At 46.4% G+C, this 24,970-nt stretch overlaps 1 protein-coding gene across 1 annotated transcript; it reads right to left on the bottom strand.

Moving 5' to 3' along the window:
• On the bottom strand, window positions 1–23,084 carry cbarpb (CACN subunit beta associated regulatory protein b; the record flags this gene model as incomplete). Its single annotated transcript, XM_084164396.1, has 9 exons — window positions 1–1,531; window positions 7,139–7,337; window positions 12,533–12,767; window positions 15,859–16,029; window positions 16,264–16,435; window positions 17,957–18,128; window positions 20,003–20,064; window positions 21,202–21,350; window positions 23,037–23,084. 9 exons carry the CDS (start codon window positions 23,082–23,084, stop codon window positions 1–3), a joined length of 2,739 nt encoding a protein of 912 aa, XP_084020522.1.
• Window positions 23,085–24,970: the final 1,886 nt, after the last annotated feature.

The following is a 24,970-nucleotide window of genomic DNA, read 5'->3' as shown; positions in this document are numbered from 1 at the left end:
CTACACTGGGCTGTGGTCGGGGGAGGCGTGAGTGACCGTCACCACACACTCTGTCACCGCCGCCGTGTCCTTGGTCCGTCGCAGGCCCGTGTACAGCCGCTCATCCAGAGTGGCGCTCAGCTTGTCCGTCAGCTCGGCTGTGATGGTCTGTCGGCCGTGGCCCGTGTCAGGAGGCTGGGGGGGCTCTTCAGGGAGCTCAGGGGTGTGTACCGCCTGCCTAGTGTCCTCCTGGGGGTCGGGCTGCTCCCTTAGCAGGCCCTCTCTATCCGGGACAGGGGAACAGGATGCCCTCCCTTCCAGGTCTCTGATGGTCACGGTGCTGCTGCCACAGCTACTGCTGGGACTCGCCCTCCTCCTGTCTCCTTCCTCCACCTCTCCCCTTCCCGCCACCACCGCCTCGGCCTTTGGTGTCTGGGGGGTACTGGGGGCCCCCTCGCTGGCCTCCTCGTCAGGCGCACTGACAATGCGTGGGAGTGTGCTGTGGAAGCCCGTGTCCAGCGGGTAGTTGACGCTATCGCCTCGTCGCAGGGGGGTCCGCTGCCTCTCAAAGGAGAGGTACTGGTAGCGAACGCCCGGGTCGCTGTACTGCTTGTTGCGCTGCCACTGCTTGCGGAGGTGGATGCGCGAGCGATGTTTCCGCGGCGACTCCTGTTGGTCGAACTGGGGGTCGTGTCGGAGGAACTCATGGAAGAGCGCGTCAGTCTTCTTGTCGATGCTGTAGTCGCGGCGGTGTAATGATGAGGGTGGGTGGGAGTGCGGCTGCGCCTCTCGTGGAGTGAACATCTGCCCATACGGAGACCAGCCCAGGGGAGACCTGGCCGTTTCTATGGCGATGCCGCCCGTCGCCCCTGCTTGCATCTCCTCGTCTGGCTCTTCCTCGAAGATGCGGGCCTCGAAGCTCTCGCCCACTGTGCCAGTGCGCCCTGCACTGGTGAAGTAGTGTCTCTTCTCCAGGGACGTCCTGTCTATACTGCCACTACTGCCAAACAGTCTCAGCTCCTCTGGCGCCCGTGATGGAGCCTCTATAGACGTATAGCCACTGTCCATCTGCATGAGCTTACGGTTCCCTGACTCCCCGTCACTGACCCTCTCTGACTCCACACTGTCCTGCTTCCCCCCTTTCTCCTCCTCCTCCTCCTCCTCCTCCTCCTCCTCCTCCTTCTCTCCTATCCCCTCATCCAAGGGCAGCTCCATGTCCCCTTCGGGCTCATCCCCGTCCCCGATGTCCTGGGAGGGGTTACTGGGCAGCTCCCCCCTCTCGGTCCGGCCCCCCAGGGAGCAGACACTGTCGGCGTCGCTGCGGACGGAGTCCCTGTCGTTGTTGCTGATCTGGTCTGAGGAGCCGTACTGCTCCAGAGAGGCCCGGAGCGTCCAGATGTCTCTGTACAGGGCCTGGTGGTCTGAGGCCGAGCTCTCCTGTCTACAGTCCCCCAGGCTCGCTGCCTCGTCCTGGGGCTCTGGGAACAGGCCGATCACCCCCGGCACCTGGCCCCTGCTGCAGCTGGGCTCCACCACCACCACCACCTCTAACCTGTGTTGACACACCCACATGTACGAAGACAGGCGCGTGCGCACACACAGTACAACAGTCAGTCACAGAGCGCCCATACACACATCTGATGTCTGATGTTTGAGTATGTTTGCAGCCACTGTGATTTACAAGTGATTCCCATGACTTGCTATGGTTGTAGCATGTTTTCCACAAACCACTGAACTGCAATGCACCAATGTCATGCGTTTTGCAAATGTGTTGAATTTCCCTACATTGTGATTTTACTGGTCACAGTTACAGTGGGGAGAACAAGTATTTGATACACTGCCGATTTTGCAGGTTTTCCTACTTACAAAGCATGTAGAGGTCTGTAATTTTTATCATAGGTACACTTCAACTGCGAGAGACAGAATCTAAAACAAAAATCCAGAAAAATCACATTATGATTTTTAAGTAATTAATTTGCATTTTATTGCATGACATAAGTATTTGATCACCTACCAACCAGTAAGAATTCCGGCTCTCACAGACCTGTTAGTTTTTCTATAAGAAGCCCTCCTGTTCTCCACTCATTACCTCTATTAACTACACCTGTTTGAACTCGTTACCTGTATAAAAGACACCTGTCCACACACTCAATCAAACAGACTCCAACCTCTACACAATGGCCAAGACCAGAGAGCTGTGTAAGGACATCAGGGATAAAATTGTAGACCTGCACAAGGCTGGGATGGGCTACAGGACAATAGGCAAGCAGCTTGGTGAGAAGGCAACAACTGTTGGCGCAATTATTACAAAATGGAAGAAGTTCAAGATGACGGTCAATCACCCTCGGTCTGGGGCTCCATGCAAGATCTCACCTCGAGGGGCATCAATGATCATAAGGAAGGTGAGGGATCAGCCCAGAACTACACGGCAGGACCTGGTCAATGACCTGAAGAGAGCTGGGACCACAGTCTCAAAGAAAACCATTAGTAACACACTACGCCGTCATGGATTAAAATCCTGCAGCGCACGCAAGGTCCCCCTGCTCAAGCCAGCGCATGTCCAGGCCCGTCTGAAGTTTGCCAATGACCATCTGGATTATCCAGAGGAGGAATGGGAGAAGGTCATGTGGTCTGATGAGACAGAAATATAGCTTTTTGGTCTAAACTCCACTCGCCGTGTTTGGAGGAAGAAGAAGGATGAGTACAACCCCAAGAACACCATCCTAACCGTGAAGCATGGAGGTGGAAACATCATTCTTTGGGGATGCTTTTCTGCAAAGGGGACAGGATGACTGCACCGTATTGAGGGGAGGATGGATGGGGCCATGTATCGCGAGATCTTGGCCAACAACCTCCTTCCCTCAGTAAGAGCATTGAAGATGGGTCGTGGCTGGGTCTTCCAGCATGCAACGACCCAAAACACACAGCCAGGGCAACTAAGGAGTGCCTCCGTAAGAAGCATCTCAAGGTCCTAGAGTGGCCTAGCCAGTCTCCAGACCTGAACCCAATAGAAAATATTTGGAAGGAGATGAAAGTCCGTATTGCCCAGCGACAGCCACGAAACCTGTAGGATCTGGAGAAGGTCTGTATGGAGGAGTGGGCCAAAATCCCTGCTGCAGTGTGTGCAAACCTGGTTAAGACCTACAGGAAACGTATGATCTCTGTAATTGCAAACAAAGGTTTCTGTATACCAAATATTAAGTTCTGCTTTTCTGATGTATCAAATACTTATGTCATGCAATACAATGCAAATTAATTACTTAAAAATCATACGTGATTTTCTGATTTTCTGGTGATTTTCTGTTTTAGATTCCGTCTCTCACAGTTGAAGTGTACTTATGATAAAAATACAGACCTCTACATGCTTTGTAAGTAGGAAAACCTGCAAAATCGGCAGTGTATCAAATACTTGTTCTCCCCACTTTAGTTATCCATCAGAAGCATGACATATGGCTTACTATGTGTCATGTATGTTCATGAATACTATCAGCTTCCAGCACTGTAGAGGAATTAAATATGGACTGGCTTTGATTATTACTTAAAAAGCTGATCATATACAGTGGCTTGGAGAAATGTATAGTGAAATGCATGGTTAAAGTGGTTTATTTTTATTCAGTATATAAATACATATTTGTATTCCTTAAACTCCATCACAGCTCTGCATCCACAGTAACTTCAAGTAAGGGGGTCTGACCTTCTCCTCCAATGGGTTTTGAGAAGAAGGTGAGGAGTTGGCAATTGAGATTCTTCCATTGACCCTGAACTATTCCTCTCCATGACATATGATGGCGCCGGAGAAGATGGCTGCCGTTTTACAGCCCTCTAACCAATTGTATTATTATGTGTGTTTTTTCGCGTTATTTGTAATTTATTCTGTACATAATGTTTCTGCCATCGTCTCTTATAACCAAAAAGAGCTTCTGGATATCAGGACAGCGATTACTCACCTCGTATTGGAGAAAGATTTTTTATTCAACGAGGTGGCCGTGAAGGATATCCTACAGACACCCGACAAGGCCCAAATCCCCGCCATTCGCAGGAGAAAGAGACGGAGATATCGTGGACGTAGGTCAGGGTGCCTTGTAAGGATCCGACGGCGAACAAGTAAACTGTCTCTTCCATCAATCCTATTAGCCAATCTTCAATCATTGGAAAATAAATTAGATGACCTACGATTACGCTTATCCTATCAACGGGACATTAAAAACTGTAATATCTTATGTTTCACCGAGTCGTGGCTGAATGACGACATGGACAACATACAGCTAGCGGGCTATACGCTACATCGGCAGGATAGAACGGCTGACTCCAGTAAGACAAGGGATGGCGGTCTGTGTATATTTGTAAACAACAGCTGGTGCACAAAATCAAATACTAAAGGAAGTCTCAAGGTTTTGCTCGCCTGAGGGTAGAGTACCTTATGATAAGCTGTAGACCACACTATTTACCAAGAGAGTTTTCAACTTTATTTTTCACAGCGGTCTATTTACCACCACAAACCAATGCTGGCATTAAGATTGCACTCAATGAGCTGTATAAGGCCATAACTAAACAGGAAAACGCTCATCGGGGACTTTAATGCAGGGAAACTTAAATCCGTTCTACCTAATTTCTACCAGCATGTTAAATGTGCAACCAGAGGAAAATTAACTCTAGACCACCTTTACTCCACACACAGGGACGCATACAAAGCTCTCCCTCGCCCTCCATTTGGCAAATCTGACCATAACTCTATCCTCCTGATTCCTGCTTATAAGCAAAAACTAAAGCAGGAAGCACCAGTGACTCGGTTAATAAAAAAGTGGTCAGATGACGCAGATGCTAAGCTACAGGACTGTTTTGCTAGCAGAGACTGGAACATGTTCCGGGATTCTTCAGATAGCATTGAGGAGTACACCACATCAGTCACTGGCTTCATCAATAAGTGCATCGATGACGTCGTCCCCACAGTGACCATACGTACATACCCCAACCAGAAGCCATGGATTACAGGCAACATCCGCACTGAGCTAAAGGGTAGAGCTGCCGCTTTCAAGGAGCGGGACTCTAACCCGGACGCTTATAAGAAATCCCGCTATGCCCTCCGACGAACCATCAAACAGGCAAAGAGTCAGTACAGGACTAAGATTTAATCGTACTACACCGGCTCTGACGCTCATCGGATGTGGCAGGGCTTGAAAACTATTACAGACTACAAAGGGAAGCACAGCCGCGAGCTGCCCAGTGACACAAGCCTACCAGACGAGCTAAACCACTTCTATGCTCGCGTCGAGGCAAGCAACACTGAAGCATGCATGAGAGCACCAGCTGTTCCGGATGACTATGTGATCACGCTCTCCGTAGCCGATGTGAGTAAGACTTTTAAGCAGGTCAACATTCACAAGGCCGCAGGGCCAGACGGATTACCAGGACGTGTACTCCGAGCATGTGCTGACCAACTGGCAAGTGTCTTCACCAACATTTTCAACATGTCCCTGACTGAGTCTGTAATACCAACATGTTTCAAGCAGACCACCATAGTCCCCGTGCCTAAGGACACTAAGATAACCTGCCTAAATGACTACCGACCCATAGCACTGACGTCTGTCGCCATGAAGTGCTTTGAAAGGCTGGTCATGGCTCACATCAACACCATTATCCCAGATAGCGTTCAACACCATAGTGCCCTCAAAGCTCATCACTAAGCTAAGGATCCTGGGATTAAACACCTCCCTCTGCAACTGGATCCTGAACTTCCTGACGGGCCACCCCCAGATGGTAAGGGTAGGTAACAACACATCTGCCACGCTGATCCTCAACACGTGGGCCCTCAGGGGTGCGTGCTCAGTCCCCTCCTGTACTCCCTGTTCACCCATGACTGCATGGCCAGGCACAACTCCAACACCATCATTAAGTTTGCCGACGACACAACAGTGGTAGGCCTGATCACCGACAACGATGAGACAGCCTATAGGGAGGAGGTCAGAGACTTGGCCGTGTGGTGCCAGGATAACAACCTCTCCCTCATCGTGACCAAGACAAAGGAGATGATTGTGGACTACAGGAAAAAGAGGACTGAGCACGCCCCCATTCTCATCAACGGGGCTGTAGTGGAACAGGTTGAGAGCTTCAAGTTCCTTGGTGTCCACATCACCAATGAACTATCATGGTCCAAACACACAAAGACAGTCGTGAAGAGGGCACGACAAAGCCTATTCCCCCTCAGGAGACTGAAAAGATTTGGCATGGGTCCTCAGATCCTCAAAAAGTTATACAGCTGCACCATCGAGAGCATCCTGACTGGTTGCATCACCGCCTGGTATGGCAACTGCTCTGCCTCTGACCGCAAGGCACTACAGAGGGTAGTGCGTACGGCCCAGTACATCACTGGGGCCAAGCTTCCTGCCATCCAGGACCTCTATACCAGGTGGTGTCAGAGGAAGGCCCTCAAAATTGTCAAAGACTCCAGCCACCCTAGTCATAGACTGTTCTCTCTGCTACCGCACGGCAAGCGGTACCGGAGCGCCAAGTCTAGGTCCAAAAGGCTTCTCAACAGCTTCTACTCCTAAGCCATAAGACTCCTGAACAGCTAATCATGGCTAGCCGGACTATTTGCACCCTCACCCCATCTTTTTACGCTGCTGCTACTCTATTAATCATTTATGCATAGTCACTTTAACTCTACCCACATGTACATATTACCTCAACTAGCCGGTGCCCCCGCACATTGACTCTGCACCGGTACCCCCCTGTATATAGCCTCCCTACTGTTATTTTATTTTACTTCTGCTCTTTTTTTCTCAACACTTTTTTTGTTGTGTTATTTTACTTTTTTATTAAGAAATAAATGCATTGTTGGTTAAGGGCTGTAAGTAAGCATTTCACTGTAATGTCTACATTTGTTGTATTCGGTGCATGTGGCAAATAAAATGTGATTTGATTTGACATCATCACTCTGCATCAGTGATGGAATGGGCTGGCTGGTTAAGCAGCTGTGGGTAAAAGTTCCCTGTAGGCACAGATCTAGGATCAGCTTGCTCTACTCAAATCCTAACCTTAACAGGAAAAACATACGGAAAACGATCCATAATACTCCCATTAAGCAGAGTGGCGTTAGCTACCGTATTGATGATTGAGGCAAAGCAGTGAGGTGGAAGGATGGCGAGGGAATTAAAGATACCTGCCGAGGGAGGGTGGTGGCTTGGAGGGGGAGGAGGGGGAGAGGAGGTGGGCTGAGGCGGAGGGGCTGGGGTGGTAGGTGACGTCCTGGGTGCGGGCGATGTACTGGATGAGGTCCATGTGGTGGGCGTCGTTATCCTCCTGGTCCATGCTCTCGCTGGCGGCGCGCTGCCGCTGGAACTGCCTCCTCTTAGGGGACCCTGACACACAGGACGAAGGAGGGCAAACATTAGTCCAAGGCTACAGAGAGACATGGGATGTTAGCACAAACATTCACCATGGCATATCAAGTTTCAAGTTGTATTAGTCGTATGTATGGGATACACATGGTATACACCATTCAACTAAATGCTTACTTGCAGGTTCCTTCTCGACAATGCAACAACAATAAGAACTAATAAAAGATAAGAATACGAACATAAAGTAAATGGCTCAGTAGAATAGAAAACATTTTAGCATAAGTATAACACAGTAAGGCACAATTTATAGTCCAATATTTACACGTGTTTTGGGGAAGGAGTTATTATGATAGCTTAATACTGCACAATTTAAACAGTCTGGTAGCAGCAGTTGTGCTGTGTGTGTAGCATGAATACAATGCCTTCAGAACGTATTCATACCCCTTGACTTATTCCACGTTTTGTTATGTTACAGCCTGAATTCAAAATTGATTAAATATTTTTTTATTTATTCTTCCCATCTACACACAAAACCCAATAATGACAGTGAAAACATGTTTTTAGACATTTCTGCACATTTATTGAAAATGAAATACAGAAATATCTTTATGGGTAAGTCTAAGAGCTTTGCACACCTGGATTGTACAATATTTGCCCATTATTAATTTTAAAAATGCTGTCAAATTGGTTGAGCATTGCTACACAACCATTTTCAAGTCTTGCCATAGTTTTGACTTTAATCTGCTTGAAAATCTAACTCGGCTACTCAGGAACATTCACGGTCTTCTTGGTAAGCAACTTCTTGGTAAGCCTTGTGTTTTAGGTTATTGTCCTGCTGAAAGGTGAATTAATCTCCCAGTGCCTGGTGGAAAGCACTCTGAACAAGGTTTTCCTCTAGGATTTTGCCTGTGTTTAGCTCCATTAGTTAATTTTTTATCCTGAAAAACTCCCCAGTCCTTAAAGATTACAAGCATAACCATAACATGATGCAGCCACCACTATGCTTGAAAATATGGAGACTGGGACTAAGTAATGTGTTGTATTGGATTTGCCCCAAACATATAAGTGAGCTACAAATGTATTGGGACAGTGACACATTTTATGTTGTTTTGGCTCTATACTCCAGCACTTTGGATTTGAAATGAGACCCTGACTATGGGGTTAAAGACTGACAGCTTTAATATGAGGGTATTTTCATCCATATTGGGTGTACCGTTTAGAAATTATAGCACTGTTTGTACATAGTCCCCCCATTTAGGGGACCAAAAGTATTGGGAAAAATTAACTTGTGTATTTCAATTACTCAAATGTTTAGTATTTGGTACCATATTCCTGGCATGCAATGATTACATCAAGCTTGTGACTCTACAAACTTGTTGAATGCAATAGCAATTAAATGTTAAATAATGTAGTGTCATTTTGGAATCACTTTTAAAGTAAATGAGAATAGAATATGTTAATAAACACTTCCACATTAATGTGGATGCTACCATGATTACACATAGTCCTGAATGAATCGTGAATAATGATGAGTGACAAAGACGCACAAATATCATACCCCCCCCCAAAAATGCTAACCTTCCCTGTTATTGTAATGGTGAGAGGTTAGCATGTCTTGTCTGGTTATGTAGAGTACCAGTCAGCTGAAGAGATACCAGCGGGCTTTGAGATACACTACATGACCAGAAGTATGAGGACACATGCTCATCGAACATCTCATTCCAAAATCATGGGCATTAATATGGAGTTGGTCCCCCCTTTGCTGCTGTAACAGCCTCCACTCTTCTGGGAAGGCTTTCCACTAGATGTTGGAACATTGCTGCGTGTCACGATCGTCGGGAACAGATACTCTTTTATTTGTGATACCCGAACAAAACAACAAACGATACGTGCAGTCCTACGGTACAAACCAAAAGGAACAAGATCCCACAACTACTGTGGGAAAACAGCCTGTTTAAATGTGGTTCCCAATCAGAGACAACCAGCCACAGCTGACACTCGTTGCCTCTGATTGAGAACCACACTGGCCAACATAGAAATAGAACACATAGAATACAAATGAAACTCACACCCTGGCTCAACATACAAGTGTCCCCAGAGCCAGGGCGTGACAGTACCCCCCCCCTAAAGGCGCGGACTCCGACCGCGGCAACTAAATACCACAGGGGAGGGACCGGGTGGGCACTCCGCCTTGGCGGCGGATCCGGCTCCAGGCCTGATCCCCACTCCCTCTCCAACCCCCCAAAGTACCCCTGGTCCGGTCTGGCCCCGCTGGCCGGAGCTGGACTGCACACTGGTGGAGCGGATTGCTCTAGCTCCGGCGTGAAGCATCTGACCGGTGCCGGACCAGGCACCGGTGGAACAGGCACGGGCCGTGCCGGACTGACGACGCACACCACTGGCTTGGTGTGGGGAACAGGCATGGGCCGTGCCGGGCTGGCGACGCGCACCATTGGCTTGGTGCGGGGAGCAGGAGCGGGCCGGACCGGGCTGGCGACGCACACCATTGGCTTGGTGCGGGGAGCAGGAGCGGGCCGGACCGGGCTGGCGACGCGCAGCATTGGCCTGGTGCGGGAAGCAGGAACAGGCCGGACCGGGCTGGCGACGCGCACCATAGGCTTGGTGCGGGAAGCAGGAACAGGACGGGCCGGGCTGGCGACGCGCACCATTGGCTTGGTGCGGGGAGCAGGAACAGGACGGGCCGGGCTGGCGACGCGCACCATTGGCTTGGTGCGGGGAGCAGGAACAGGACGGGCCGGGCTGGCGACGCGCACCATTGGCTTGGTGCGGGGAGCAGGAACAGACCGGACCGTACTGGGGACACACACCACTGGCCCTACGCAGGGATCTGGAACGGGCCGGACCGGACTGGTAACACACCCCAGTACCTCTCGCCGTGCTTCTACACCTTCCTTCCCCTCTTTGACCAGTGGCCCCCGTAACCTGGCGGCCTCCTCTGCCAACCCGCTGGGCCGCTCTATCGCGGTCTCCTGCTGCCCCGTCGTCCACGGCGTTAGCCCCCCCCCCCTAAAAAATGTCTGGGCTTCTCTCCTACCCGTGGACCAGGTCTCCATACTTTTCGCCAGACTCTCACCCCACTGCTCCAAAGTCCAACCTCTCTGCTCTTCACTTGGCTTGGCCCAGTCAAGACTCTTACTCCACTGCTCCAAAGTCCAACCTCTCTGCTCTTCACTTGGCTTGGCCCAGTCGAGGTTGCAAAGGCGATCCGCTAGAGATTCCCCTGGCGATGGCTCCTGGACACGCTGCTTGGTCCAGTTTTGGTGGGATCTTCTGTCACGATCGTCGGGAACAGAGGAGGACCAAGGCGCAGCGTTGAAAGCAAACATACTCTTTTATTTGTGATACCCGAACAAAACAACAAACGATACGTGCAGTCCTACGGTACAAACCAAAAGGAACAAGATCCCACAACTACTGTGGGAAAACAGCCTGTTTAAAATGTGGTTCCCAATCAGAGACAACCAGCCACAGCTGACACTCGTTGCCTCTGATTGAGAACCACACTGGCCAAAATAGAAATAGAACACAGATTACAAATGAAACTCACACCCTGGCTCAACATACAAGTGTCCCCAGAGCCAGGGCGTGACACTGCGGGGACTTGCTTCCATTCAGCCACGAGCATTAGTGAGGTCGGGCACTGATGTTGGGCGATTAGGCCTGGCTCGCAGTCGGCGTTCCAATTCAGCCCAAAGGTGTTTGATGGGGTTGAGGTCAGGTTCTTCCACACTGATCTCGACAAACCATTTGTGTGGACCTCGCTTTGTGCACGGGGGCATTGTCATGCTGAAACAGGAAAGGGCCTTCCACAAACTGTTGCCACAAAGTTGGAAGCGCAGAATCGTCTAGAATGTAATTGTATGCTGTAGCGTTAAGATTTCCCTTCACTGGAACTGAGGGGCCTAGCCCGAACCATGAAAAACAGCCCCAGACCATTATTCCTCCTCCACCAAACTCTACAGTTGGCACTATGCATTGGGGCAGGTAGCATTCTCCTGGCATCCGCCAAAACCAGATTTGTCTGTCGGACTGCCAGATGGTGAAGCGTGATTTATCACGCCAGAGAACGCGTTTCCACTGCTCAAGAGTCCAATGGCGGTGAGCTTTACACCACTCCTGCCGACACTTGGCATTGCGCATGGTGATCTTAGGCTTGTGTGCGGCTGCTCGGGCTTGGAAACCCATTTCACGAAGCTCCCGACAAACTGTTCTTGTGCTGACGTTGCTTCCAGAGGCAGTTTGGAACTCGGTAGTGAGTGTTGCAACCGAGGACAGATGATTTCTACGACGGTGCCACGCTGAAAGTCACTGAGCTCTTCAGTAAAGCCATTCTACTGCCGATGTTTGTCTATGGAGATTTGTATTTGTATTTATTATGGATCCCCTTAGCTGCTGCCAAGGCAGCAGATCATTTTGCTGGACCCCAGGAAGAGTAAGGCAGTTATACATATTAAAAACATTACAACACATTCATAACAGATTTCACAACATATTAAGTGTGTGCCCTCAGGCCTCTACTCTACTACCACATATCTATAACACAAAATCCATGTGTACATGTGTGTATAGTGCGTATGTTATGTGTTTGTATGCATGCGTCTATGTTTGTGTTGCTTCACAGTCCCCGCTGTTCCATAAGGTGTATTTTTGCATGGCTTTGTGCTCAGTTTTATACACCTGTCAGCAACGGGTGTGGCTGAAATAGCCAAATCCACTAATTTGAAAGGGTGTCTACATACTTTTGTATATATAGTGTATTTGGGGGGTGTTAGTCCTGTGTGCTCTGTTGTTACCTGTGTATAGGGGGAGCAGGGGAGGGAGCAGTATTTGTGTGTTTGTGAGGAAAGCTGTGGGGAGGCTTCAGTTTGGCTCACAATGCCTTGGAAGAGAAGAACACTGCGTCATAAAGCCATCTGTCTGTCTCTGTGTGTGTGTGTGTCTGTGTGTGTGTGTGTGTGTGTGTGTGTGTGTGTGTGTGTGTGTGTGTGTGTGTACACAATGCGCCTTGGCAGTCAAGTGAAGCCTCTTGCAGTTGGACCTCATTCTTAAGAAGCATTGTCTTTAAAATAGAATTTGTACACTAAATCCGAGTACAAAGAACCATTTAAATGAAGGTGATGCTCCATCTATCATTCTGTACATACAGTACGCCTACAACATACTATTCATGAGTATTAACAAGAAGTCTGTTCTACCTCTGGTGTCCAGACTGGAAGCCCGCTGGCTGCTATCCAGCTTCCACTTCTTGATCTTGAAGTATGGGCTGGCCCCCTCCAGGCTGGCATGACGCCTCAGCTTGGTGAAGAACTGCAGGACCGGGCCCTGTCCCACCCCCACGCTAGGGGACACACCCATCACAGACGTCACCGATGCCCCCTCACTCAAAGACGGACTGCCCCCATTCCTGGAGCCAGAAACCATCACCTCAATCTGGGGGAGAGAGAGGGAAAGGGGAAACCTAGTCAGTTGCACAACTGAATGCATTCAACCGAAATGGGTCTTCCGCATTTAACACAACCCCTCTGAATCAGAGAGGTGCGGGGGTGGGGGCTGCCTTAATCGACATCCACGTCAGGGAGGGGATAAGGGAATTGTCCATATTGTGTGATTGTAATATGAAAAGGAACTCAACCACTCAAAGAAAAAATGTAAGTTGATAGAAAAATTAGTTTTTATTTGCTCTCTCTCCTCCCAAGGTTAAGAAAAACAACAAAAATGTGAAAATTTGCCATGCAACAGTTAACTTTCTCCAATCTACCACGGAGAAGGAAAGTGGAGCCAGTGAACAGCCAGGAGCGATGAGGAGATGTGGGGAGCAGTGGTGTGTGTAATCTTCCCCGAACAAGGCCTTTCCAGAGGCTCTCCCTTGTTTACCCATCATCCTCCACCACTGTTGTCACTCAGACAGAGTGACTAGGGACACTGGATGCACACTGTACTTCTCCTCTAATGGTTCAGAGGCTTCATGATGACCTCTAGGCTCCAACGTTTCCTCAAGCTTAATGTGTGCTACTGTGTGTGTGCGTAACCCATTTGTATATTTGCAATCATGTAGGGGGTTCTCACCCCTCTACACACAATACCCCATAATGACAAAGTGAAAATGTGATTTTAGAGTTGTTTGCAAATTTATTGAAAATGAAATACAGAAATATCTAATTTACATAAGTATTCACACACCCGAGTCAATACTTTGTGGAAGCACCTTTGGCAGTGATTAGAGAAGCGAGTCTTTCTGGGTAAGTCTCTAAGAGCTTTCCACACCTGGATTGTGCAACATTTGCCCATTGTTCTTTTCAAAATTCTTCAAGCTCTGTCAAATTGGTTGTTGATCATTGCTAGACAACCATTTTCAGGTCTTGCCATAGATTTTCAAGTAGATTTATGTCAAAACTGTAACTCGACCACTCAGGAACATTCACTTCCTTCTTGGTAAGCAACTCCAGTGTAGATTTGGCCTTGTGTTTTAGGTTATTGTCCTGCTGAAAGGTGAATTAATCTCCCAGTGTCTGGTGCAAAGCAGACAGAACTGGTTTTCCTCTGGGATTTTGCCTGTGCTTAGCTCCATTCCATTATTTTTTAAATCCAAAACAACTCCCTAGTCCTTGCCAATGACAAGCATACCCATAACATGATGCAGCCACCATGCTTGAAAATATGAAGAGTGGTACTCTGTGATTTGTTGGATTTGCCCCAAACATAACACCGTATTCAGGACAAGAAGTTAATTGCTTTGCTACATTTTTTGCAGTATTACTTTAGTGCCTTGTTGCAAACAGGATGCATGTTTTGGAATATTTTTATTCTGTACACGCTTCCTTCTTTCACTCTGTCAATAGACCCTTTTGCAGTACACAACACCCTGCCTCCCCACTTTTCTCCAAAACCTTTTAATTAAATGTTAACTGCAAAGTAGGCTTACCTGGCAGAAGTAGACCATGAGTAAGTACAGTATATTATTTGTATCTATTATTTGTTATTTGCAAACTTTTCCATGAAATGAGCAGCAGCAGTACAGAACCATTAGTAGCTTGCAACATGTTTCATTTTTTTAAAGTAGCGCTCATGCTAGAAAAGGTTAGAGACCCCTGGATTAGTGTGATATTTACTCTCCAAATAAGTGACAGGTGCAGAATAGATGTAAAAAGGAACATGCAGATCGGTACATACGCGGACCACAAACTCCTCTCCTCTGGTATGGAGTTGGACATCACGCACAACTCTTGGCGGCAGTAAGAAAGCCATCGCCATCTGCGCCCATTCAACAAATAACTTTTTGGGGTTCTCATACGCTTACAATGATGTTTTGATTCTTGCTTGAACAGTTGCTAAGATTACATTTGGTTGTGATCTTTGCAAAATAACTATTTTGGATGCAGCAGTTGTTAACGCTCATTGATATACGCTGTAGAAAAAGCTAGCCAAAGAACCAGTTTCCTGGTTGAAGTTGAAGTGTTTAAGTATAATGCAGTTGATTTGCGATGATGACACAAACATTATATTAAGCAGGACATACATACGAGTCTTATAATCCAATTATAATTCAAAAGTAGTGTGTAATGCACTCATAAGCAACATGTAAATAGAGGCTTTTTTGATGGCGTCCTATAAGAACTCCCCCTTGTTCTGCCACCAACTTGTGTGCATCGCCCTTGTGTGGCAATGTTTGCAAACACAGAAAGGGTCGATTAGGTTAGTATTGTGGAGTAACTACAATGTTGTTGATCCATCCTCAGTTTTCTCCTATCACAGCCATTAAACTCTGTAACTGTTTTAAAGTCACCATTGGCCTCATGGTGAAATCCCTGAGCAGTTTCCTTCCTCTCCGGCAACTGAGTTAGGAAGGACGCCTGTATTTTTGTAGTGACTGGGTGTATTGATACACCATCCAAAGTGCAATTAATAACTTCACAATGCTAAAAGGGATATTCAATGTCGCCTTTTTAGAATGTTTACCCCATCTACCAATAGGTGCCCTTCTTAGTGAGGCATTGGAAAACCTCCCTGGTCTTGTGGTTGAATCGGTGTTTGAAATTCACTGCTAAACTGAGGGACCTCACAGATAATTGTAAGTTTGGGGTACAGAGATGAGGTAGTCATTAAAAAAAACACTATTATTGCACACAAAGTGAGTCCAAGCAACTTATTATGTGACTTGTTTACTCCTGAACTTATTTAGGCTTGCCATAACAAAGGGGTTGAATACTTATTGACTCAAGACATTTCAGCTTTTCATTTGTAATTAATTGGTTAAAAAAATTAAAATGAAAAATATAATTCCACTTTGACATTATAAAATTGGTTGAAATCTCAATTCAACCAATTTTTTATTCAGGCTGTAGCACAACAAAATGTGTCAAGGGGGTGAACACTTTCTGTAGGCACTGTAGATATACCCTTTGTATGTGATGATGAGTGATTAACTGAGTTGCTTAATGTAGTGTTTAATACTGTACATAATATTTGATTGATTGGTTCGTTGGTGGGTTGACTGATTGATAGATAGGGGTAAGTGACTCACGCTGCTGCTGGGCTCCTTGGGTCCCGGGGCACTCTCACTGAAGCTGGAGTCCACCACCGAGTTGAGGGTGTCCCCAGGGAGGCCTGAGCTGGGGCTGACACTCAGACTGGTCAATGCTGTCTGGGGCAGGGGACACAGGGTCCGCAGGGGCCGCAGGGCACACAGCGCCGGCTACACACACACACACACACACACACACACACACACACAATGATTGAGAAACCTCAGTTAAATGCAAAATCAATGTATATGGCCCATTGGAATGAGGAGGCAGAATGATCCATGGGGCTGTATCTGATAGGGCTGAAACATGTTGTGGGCCCTACACTGATGGATGGCCTAATTGACCAAGTCATGACTAATGATGTATCAATGCTAATAGCAGCACAGTAGCATGGCTGTCACCTGGAAGATGGAGAGGCTGGACTTGGCGGCGGGGCGGGTTGTCATGGCAATGCTGTTCTCCAATGACTCACACTCGTGGATGGTGTCTATCTTGAGGGCCAGGGGCGGGATGTGGAGGTGTGTGAGCCGCGCATTCTTCAGGTGGTGGAAGTCACCCTCAGTCAACGTGTACCTGAGGTGGAAAACAGTTGAGAAACAGTTCAGAGAGTTCAAGGCTGATGCAATAGAAGTGCTATTGTGCAATCACTTTCAAGGAATGTTCTTCTATCCTTGTCCTTGGGACCCGCAAGGAGTGAAGTATTTTGTTCTCGACTATCACTACACCTGATTGAACTAATAATCAACAGTTTCCTTTGTTGGAAGTTTTTAGTACTGGGCTGGAAAAAAAAGCTTGCACACCCTGTAGGTTCCTGGGACCAGGATCAGAGATCATTGGTTTAGAGAGAGATGCTGTATAGAGAATGCTGATGCAACATGGATGCAGTTACTGAGCTGCGTTTACTTTCAAGCGATAAAACACAGATTTTCTCACTTCAAACTCAAGGCTCAGCTGTAATGTGTATTTTGCCCTACAGAATCTGTATTCTTCATTTGCATATCAGAATGAGGTAGGGCTCATGCAAAGAACTAGGACAGTCAGAAAGAGAGAGCACACATAGCTTAGTTACCATACATAATACATTTAAGCAATAAGGCCCGAGGAGGTGTGGCATATGGCCAATTTACCACGAATAAGGGCTGTTCTTATGCACGGCGCAACACGGAGTGTTGTTTCTCCCGAGTGGTGCAGTGGTCTAAGGCGCTGCATCGCAGTGCTAGCCTTGCCACTAGAGATCCTGGTTCGAATCCAGGCTCTGTCGTAGCCGGCCATGACCGGGAGACCCATGGGGCGGCGCACAATTTGCCCAGCGTCGTCCAGGGTAGGGGAGGGAATGGCCGGCAGGGATGTAGCTCAGTTGGTAGAGCATGGTGTTTGCAACGCCAGGGTTGTGGGTTCGTTTCCCACGGGGGGCCAGTATAAAAAAAATTAAAAAAATTAAATGTAAGTCGCTCTGGATAAGAGCGTCTGCTAAATGACTAAAATGTAAATGTAAATGACACAGCCATTAGCTGTCATATATTGGCCATATACCACAAACACCTGAGGTGCCCTATTGCTATTATAAACTGGTTACCAAGGTAATTAGAACAGTAAATTTTTGTCATACCCGTGGTATACGGTCTGAAATACCACGGCTTTCAGCCAATCAGCATTCAGGGCTCAACCCACCCAGTTTATAATATGAATTAATTGATGTGGTTAACCCTTTGCAAACACAGAGCCACATTCTATAGCTAAAGTAGGCTACATTGCACAATTATGAAACCCTTTCTATGAATAATGTATTTTCAGAGCATCAGTCCCTATAATTACCCTATAATAAAGCATCCATAACAGCTCTTCAAACTGCCTTTATAATGTATTACTGCCTTTATAATGTATTACTGCCTTTATAATGTATTACACAGGCTCTTAGAAAGTCTCTCCATAATGTCTTCCAATGTAACAAAATAAGCTCCAATCTTTTCACACATTTTTAACACAAACACTTTGTTGCTAAGGCAGTCGTACTGTAGTGCAGAATATTGAGCATATTCAGCGTGGTCTAGTGTGGGGGAGTGAGTGGGCATCTGGCGGATGGATCCATCTGACCTGCGGCCTTTCTCCAGGGCCTTCTTGCTGTGGTCGAAGAGCGCCGCCTCGTTGAAGGAGACGCGGCGGCCGCCCTGGGTGCCCGTGGACAGGAAGCGCTCCGTCTCCATGTCCATGTGGGAGCTGGCGGCCGACAGGCAGTCCGACTCGTCCACCCGGATGGTGATCTCTGCTGGGGGAGGGGGGAGGGGTGGACGAACAGTACCACAGCCTCACTTACTGTTGTCTTGTTGTCATGCAAATGTGTGTATGTCTAGTAATTTATGTATGACATTTTTATTCCAAATGGAGCTGTGCTTGTTCTAATACATGAATACATTAAAAAAGACATAACAGATCTGATAGTATACTAAATGTACCTTGTCTTAGGTACAGTACCTTCAGAAAGTATTCACACCCCTTGACTTGTTCCACATTTTGTTGTTACAGCCTGAATTTTAAATGGTTTAAATTTAGATTTTTGGTGTCACTGGCCTGTACACAATAAAAATCTAAACAAATTGTATTTGTCAAATGCGCCGAATACAACAGGTGTAGACCTTACCGTAAAATGCTTACTTACAAGCCCTTAACTCTATTTCTTGAAAGGTGTTGTTGGTTAAGAAAATATTTACTAAATAAACTAAAGTAATGTAAATAGTTCGGGTGGCCATTTGATTAATTGTTCAGCAGTCTTATAGCTTGGGGGTAGAAGCTGTTAAGGAGCCTTTTGGACCTAGACTTGGCACTCCGGTACCGCTTGCCGTGCGGTAGCAGAGAGAACAGTCTATGACTTGGGTGACGGGAGTCTGACAATTTTTTGGGCCTTCCTCTGACACCGCCTAATATAAAAGGTCCTGGATGGCAGGAAGCTTGGCCCCAGTGATGTATTGGGCCGTACACACTACCCTCTTTTGTGCCGAGCAGTTGCCATACCAGGAGGTGAAGCAACCGGTCAGGATGCTCTCTGTGGTGCAGCTGTAGAACTTTGAGGATATGGGGACCCATGCCAAATCTTTTCAGTCTCCTGAGGGGGGAAAGGTGTTGTCGTGCCCTCTTCACAACTGTCTTGGTGTGTTTGGACCAACCGGCCTCACAACCGCAGAACACGTGTATGGCGTCGTGTAGGCGAGCTTTTTGGTCATGTCAATGTTATGAACAGAGTGCCCCATGGTGGCGGTGGGGTTATAGTTTGGGTAGGCATAAGCTACGGACAATGAACACAATAGAGGAAAACCTGGTTCAGTCTGCTTTCAAACTGACACTGGGAGACAAATTCACCTTTCAGCAGGACAATAACCTAAAACACTGGAGTTGCTTACCAAGACGACATTGAATGTTCCTGAGTGGCCTAGTTACAGTTTTGACTTAAATCGGCTTGAAAATCTATGGCGTTTATGTTTGTTCAGTATACACAATCCAGGTGTCCAAAGCTCTTAGAGACTTACCCAAAACAACTCACAGCTGTAAATCACTGCCAAAGGTGATTCTAACATGTATTGACTCAGGGGGTTGAATACTTTTGTAATCAAGATACTGTATATTAGCGTTTTATTTATTATATATATTTTTCAAATAAATGTTCGAATTTTTCTTCCACTTTTACATTAGTATTTTGTGTAGATTGTTGACAAAAAAATGACAATTAAATCAATTTTAATCCCACCTTGTAACACAACAAAATGTGGAAAAAGTATAGGGGTGTGAATACTTTCTGAAGGCACTTTAAGTACCTTGTCTTGCTTAATGAATGTAAATGTGTTCCTGAATTGTCATACCCAGCAGATCCTCAGATAACCCACATCTAAATGTTTGTATTTACACAGCATGACTACGTATCAGAGGAGCATAGCCTCACTTTCACAAAATGTTGTGTTCTTGGGATAGAACATGGCAATATGTCCAATGGCTACGAGTGTTTACCAGAGACTGCTAAGAAACCCTGATGGAGGTAGCTTCCTGCCGAAACATTAGCGACTTTAAATAAATAATTTGCATTCGGCTGCTATACATTATTTTCCCAAGTGCTGACGAATGATAAACATGGTTTGACTCTCCCTCACTCACCATGGACTGGCTGAGACTCCTCAGTGTAGGTTGTGTTGGTTTTCTCAGGGTCGTCACTGGCACTGCAGCACATAGGAGTAGATCAATGCACAGACATGATTAACCCTGAAGTATATGGCTCTGTCTCAAATCACAACCTATTCTCTATTTAGTGCACTACTTTGACCAAAAGTAGTGCACTATATAGGGAATAAGGTGTGATTTGAGATGTTTTCTATGCATTTAGAACTGTAGGCCAGCTGACAGGAGCACATAGAGAGGACCAGGATACTCTCACACCAAGGTCAATCTGACTAGTAGCAGCATAATCAATGCACATGTAAATCATGTCAGGTGACATGGAAACCTTCAGGGAGAAGGAACCTCCTGACCTCTTCAATAGAGCATGGGATGTCAGTTCTATACTATGGGTTTCAGTGGAGGCCGCTGAGGGGAGGATGGCTCATAATAATGGCTGGAACGGAGCAAATGGAATGGCATCAAACACATGGAAACCATGTGTTTGATACCATTCCACTCCAGCCAATACCACGGGCCCGTCCTCCCCAATTAAGGTGCCACCAACCTCCTGTGATAGGTTTTCTAATATTAGTATTATTTCTACTAATAAATATTACTAGATTAAATGTCTACTAATACCTATGGTACAAATGAAAATATTTCTTCTGATCTGCAGTTCTAATCCTATAAATTTCTCTAAGGGGAGGAATTTTTTCTTCCCTATATTATTGCTAATTGCCCTGGATGCACTGTGTTTTTGACCCCCACCACAGCCTTATACTGGAGCAGTAGAGCATCTGCGGTTCCTTTGTGCTATATTATCTGTGAGAGAATGACTTGAGGGATTTCTCTGGCCGCCCGGCTCTGTGCTTTCATTTCCTTTGTGCTCTCTGCGTGTGCGTGTGTGTTTCACAGGGCTGCAGCCAGAGCTTATAGCAATGTGAGACGCAAGATTAATCACCGCCATTGGCTGCTATGAAATATCATTACACTCATCATTTGTACCAGTCAGCACTACTCTACCCCGGCCAGCCTGCATCCTGCCACTGAGTCTGCCTCTGTATCTGCTGCTGTGTACAGAAAGGGGAGGAGCATGATAATGGAATAAACATAGCTTTCTATACAAATATTTGGATGGTCTCCGTCTCACTCAGACATACATAGCTACATCACTAAACCATGTAGACTAGTGGTCTGACCTGGCATAGTGGCGGTCTCCATCACAGCAGCGTCTGCAGACAATCAGGATGACAGACAGCAGGACCAGTGTTCCCCCTAGGAAGATGGACAGGAGCACCAGGAGCAGGACGTAACCATTCTGTTGTTTACCAGGCTCAAATGGGACCCCCTGGAGAAACATTGGCGAGAGGATGAGGGACAGTGGCAGCTGTAGAAACTGTAGAGACTAGAGACGAAGGGATGTGAAGGACTGATGAAAGAATAGACCAGAATAGGAGAAATTTGGTTGAGGGTTTAGCTAGGTGCTAAAACCAGGTATAAAAATAACCCTTGGATCTTTAAAGGTGCCCCCCTCCAATTAATCGAGACAATGTAATTACATTTGATCTACATCTATTGTTTCAGATTGAGGTTTGGTGGCTCATACCCTGCCTGTGTGTTATGCTACTGTGGTTAGTGGGCGGAGGGAGAGTGGGAGAGGGTGCACAGGTGTGCTCATTGTTCTGGGGTTGAGACTTTAAGTGCATGACTAAGATCCCGAGAGGAATGGGTGTTTACTGAGAGAGATAGGTACCGCAGAGGCTGTGTGTAGAATGGAGAAAAAAACACCACATCTTCCCACATGAACATCAAAGCCCAGAGAGAAGCCACTTGTAGCAGGGCTTCCTGGCTAATTGCTCCCCTGGTCTCTGTGTGAGAAGGCTATTCAGGTGAGACAAGGCAGCAGGAGCGCTAAATGGAAAAAAGACAACACTGCACTACGCTACACTTTCCTCAGCAACAGTTCTCCTTTTAATTGCTTTAACTTGTTAGAGAGCAATTATTATGCTCTACCTACATAACTTCTACCTATTGCGTAAGACCAGGTATGGTAAGAGTGATCACAAAGTCTGGTAGCTTTCAGACGTGAAAAACAAACAATGCTATGAGAAATACCTCCCCAAACAGCCCGCTGTGCAGATGCATTACCTTACCAATTACAGCATGCAGCTTGAAGCCATTGATTTACCCCCACTGATTTGTGCACAGTGAATTTATAAACGCCACAGAGCTATTCATCAATTGTGGCCTGTGCTAGTAACCTGTCTGCACCTAAGACAGGGAAAGGTGCTCTGAGGGTGGTGCTGGAGCTGACTGAATACAACCGGGAGGAGATTTTAGGCTGGCTGTCTAACACATAGTTTAGGTTCGACCAAAAATGTCATATTCTGAATGAGGTTGGACTTCCATATGATAGAATTGTGTCTACCTAAAAGCTTTACAAAGAGGTAAGAGCTTCCTTTCAGACAGTAAACCTTTACCTCGCCAACAGCATGTCAAGTCACTCTGGCTCTAGAGAAGCTGTGTGTGGCTAATTGAAAAAGCATCAGACAGTCAGAAAGTCCCCTTGATACACTACTATCCAAACAAAAAGGCTTAGGAACTCTCTAGCTAGTTCAATCAGAAACAAACTTCTGCGGCTTCCTTCATCCATTGCATTGTTAGATGCAAACCGCTCAAGAGCAGCAGTACAGAGTTATGCTGCTATTGTACGTCCGTTTAATACCACAGTCACAAAGGCTACAGTCCATGCAGTAACCAAGGTTAAAAACTGTCGTCTGTACCATACACTCAGTAATATGCATGTTACCCCAGTGTTGATGACTGCTGACATCAGATAATAATTTCTCTAAAAGGAGGAAATAAATGTAAGATTAGATCATGGATTGAATTATTTCAGACCCAGACCAGGATGTTCCCTCTATTAGCCAGTCAGGCAGAATAGAGGGAGAACAGTCAGCTCTGGCAGTTAGCAGAGCACACACACACACACACACCACAACACACACAGGAGGGTGCCCTGGCGGTGACTTACGGTGGAGTTCTCGGTGAGGTTGTTCCAGACGGTAGACTCATTGCTCATGGTCCAGGCGAGCGTGAGCGTCCCCCTGAGACAACAAACAGGAAGTTAGGCAGCTGCTGGAACAGACACCATAAAACACCTCACAGAGATTCGGACACCAGTTACAGTGGGGGAAAAAAGTATTTAGTCAGCCACCAATTGTGCAAGTTCTCCCACTTAAAAAGATGAGAGAGGCCTGTAATTGTCATCATAGGTACACGTCAACTATGACAGACAAAATGAGGAAAAAAAATCCAGAAAATCACATTGTAGGATTTTTTATGATTTTATTTGCAAATTATGGTGGAAAATAAGTATTTGGTCAATAACAAAAGTTTCTCAATACTTTGTTATATACCCTTTGTTGGCAATGACACAGGTCAAACGTTTTCTGTAAGTCTTCACAAGGTTTTCACACACTGTTGCTGGTATTTTGGCCCATTCCTCCATGCAGATCTCCTCTAGAGCAGTGATGTTTTGGGGCTGTCGCTGGGCAACACAGACTTTCAACTCCCTCCAATGGTTTTCTATGGGGTTGAGATCTGGAGACTGGCTAGGCCACTCCAGGACCTTGAAATGCTTCTTACGAAGCCACTCCTTCGTTGCCCGGGCGGTGTGTTTGGGATCATTGTCATGCTGAAAGACCCAGCCACGTTTCATCTTCAATGCCCTTGCTGATGAAAGGAGGTTTTCACTCAAAATCTCACGATACATGGCCCCATTCATTCTTTCCTTTACACGGATCAGTCGTCCTGGTCCCTTTGCAGAAAAACAGCCCCAAAGCATGATGTTTCCACCCCCATGCTTCACAGTAGGTATGGTGTTCTTTGGATGCAACTCAGCATTCTTTGTCCTCCAAACACTACGAGTTGAGTTTTTACCAAAAAGTTATATTTTGGTTTCATCTGACCATATGACATTCTCCCAATCCTCTTCTGGATCATCCAAATGCACTCTAGCAAACTTCAGACGGGCCTGGACATGTACTGGCTTAAGCAGGAGGACACGTCTGGCACTGCAGGATTTGAGTCCCTGGCGGCGTAGTGTGTTACTGATGGTAGGCTTTGTTACTTTGGTCCCAGCTCTCTGCAGGTCATTCACTAGATCCCCCCGTGTGGTTCTGGGATTTTTGCTCACTGTTCTTGTGATCATTTTGACCCCACAGGGTGAGATCTTGCGTGGAGCCCCAGATCGAGGGAGATTATCAGTGGTCTTGTATGTCTTCCATTTCCTAATAATTGCTCCCACAGTTGATTTATTCAAACCAAGCTGCTTACCTATTGCAGATTCAGTCTTCCCAGCCTGGTGCAGGTCTACAATTTTGTTTCTGGTGTCCTTTGACAGCTCTTTGGTCTTGGCCATAGTGGAGTTTGGAGTGTGACTTTTTGAGGTTGTGGACAGGTGTCTTTTATACTGATAACAAGTTCAAACAGGTGCCATTAATACAGGTAACGAGTGGAGGACAGAGGAGCCTCTTAAAGAAGAAGTTACAGGTCTGTGAGAGCCAGAAATCTTGCTTGTTTGTAGGTGACCAAATACTTATTTTCAACCATAATTTGCAAATTAATTAATTAAAAATCCTACAATGTGATTTTCTGGAAAAGAAATTCTCATTTTGTCTGTCATAGTTGACGTGTACCTATGATGAAAATTACAGGCCTCTCATCTTTTTAAGTGGGAGAACATGCACAATTGGTGGCTGACTAAATACTTTTTTTCTCCACTGTATATCTCAGAGATCTACTGTAAATATATCTGCAGACATATGTCCCTCTAAAATAATTGAGGAATATGCAGAAAAGCAAAGCTGCCTATAAGAGTGCCATTGAATCTGAACAAATACACTTCAGAACATTTATTTTCCCCATAAATGTAACCCAGCAAACTGGGAATATTCCCAGGACATT

Source organism: Coregonus lavaretus (genome assembly GCF_964263955.1).
Source record: "Coregonus lavaretus genome assembly, chromosome: 6".
NCBI classification, from domain to species: domain Eukaryota; kingdom Metazoa; phylum Chordata; class Actinopteri; order Salmoniformes; family Salmonidae; genus Coregonus; species Coregonus lavaretus.
The sequence above is the reverse complement of the archived record's forward strand: the minus strand, read 5'-3'. Positions and strand labels throughout refer to the sequence as shown.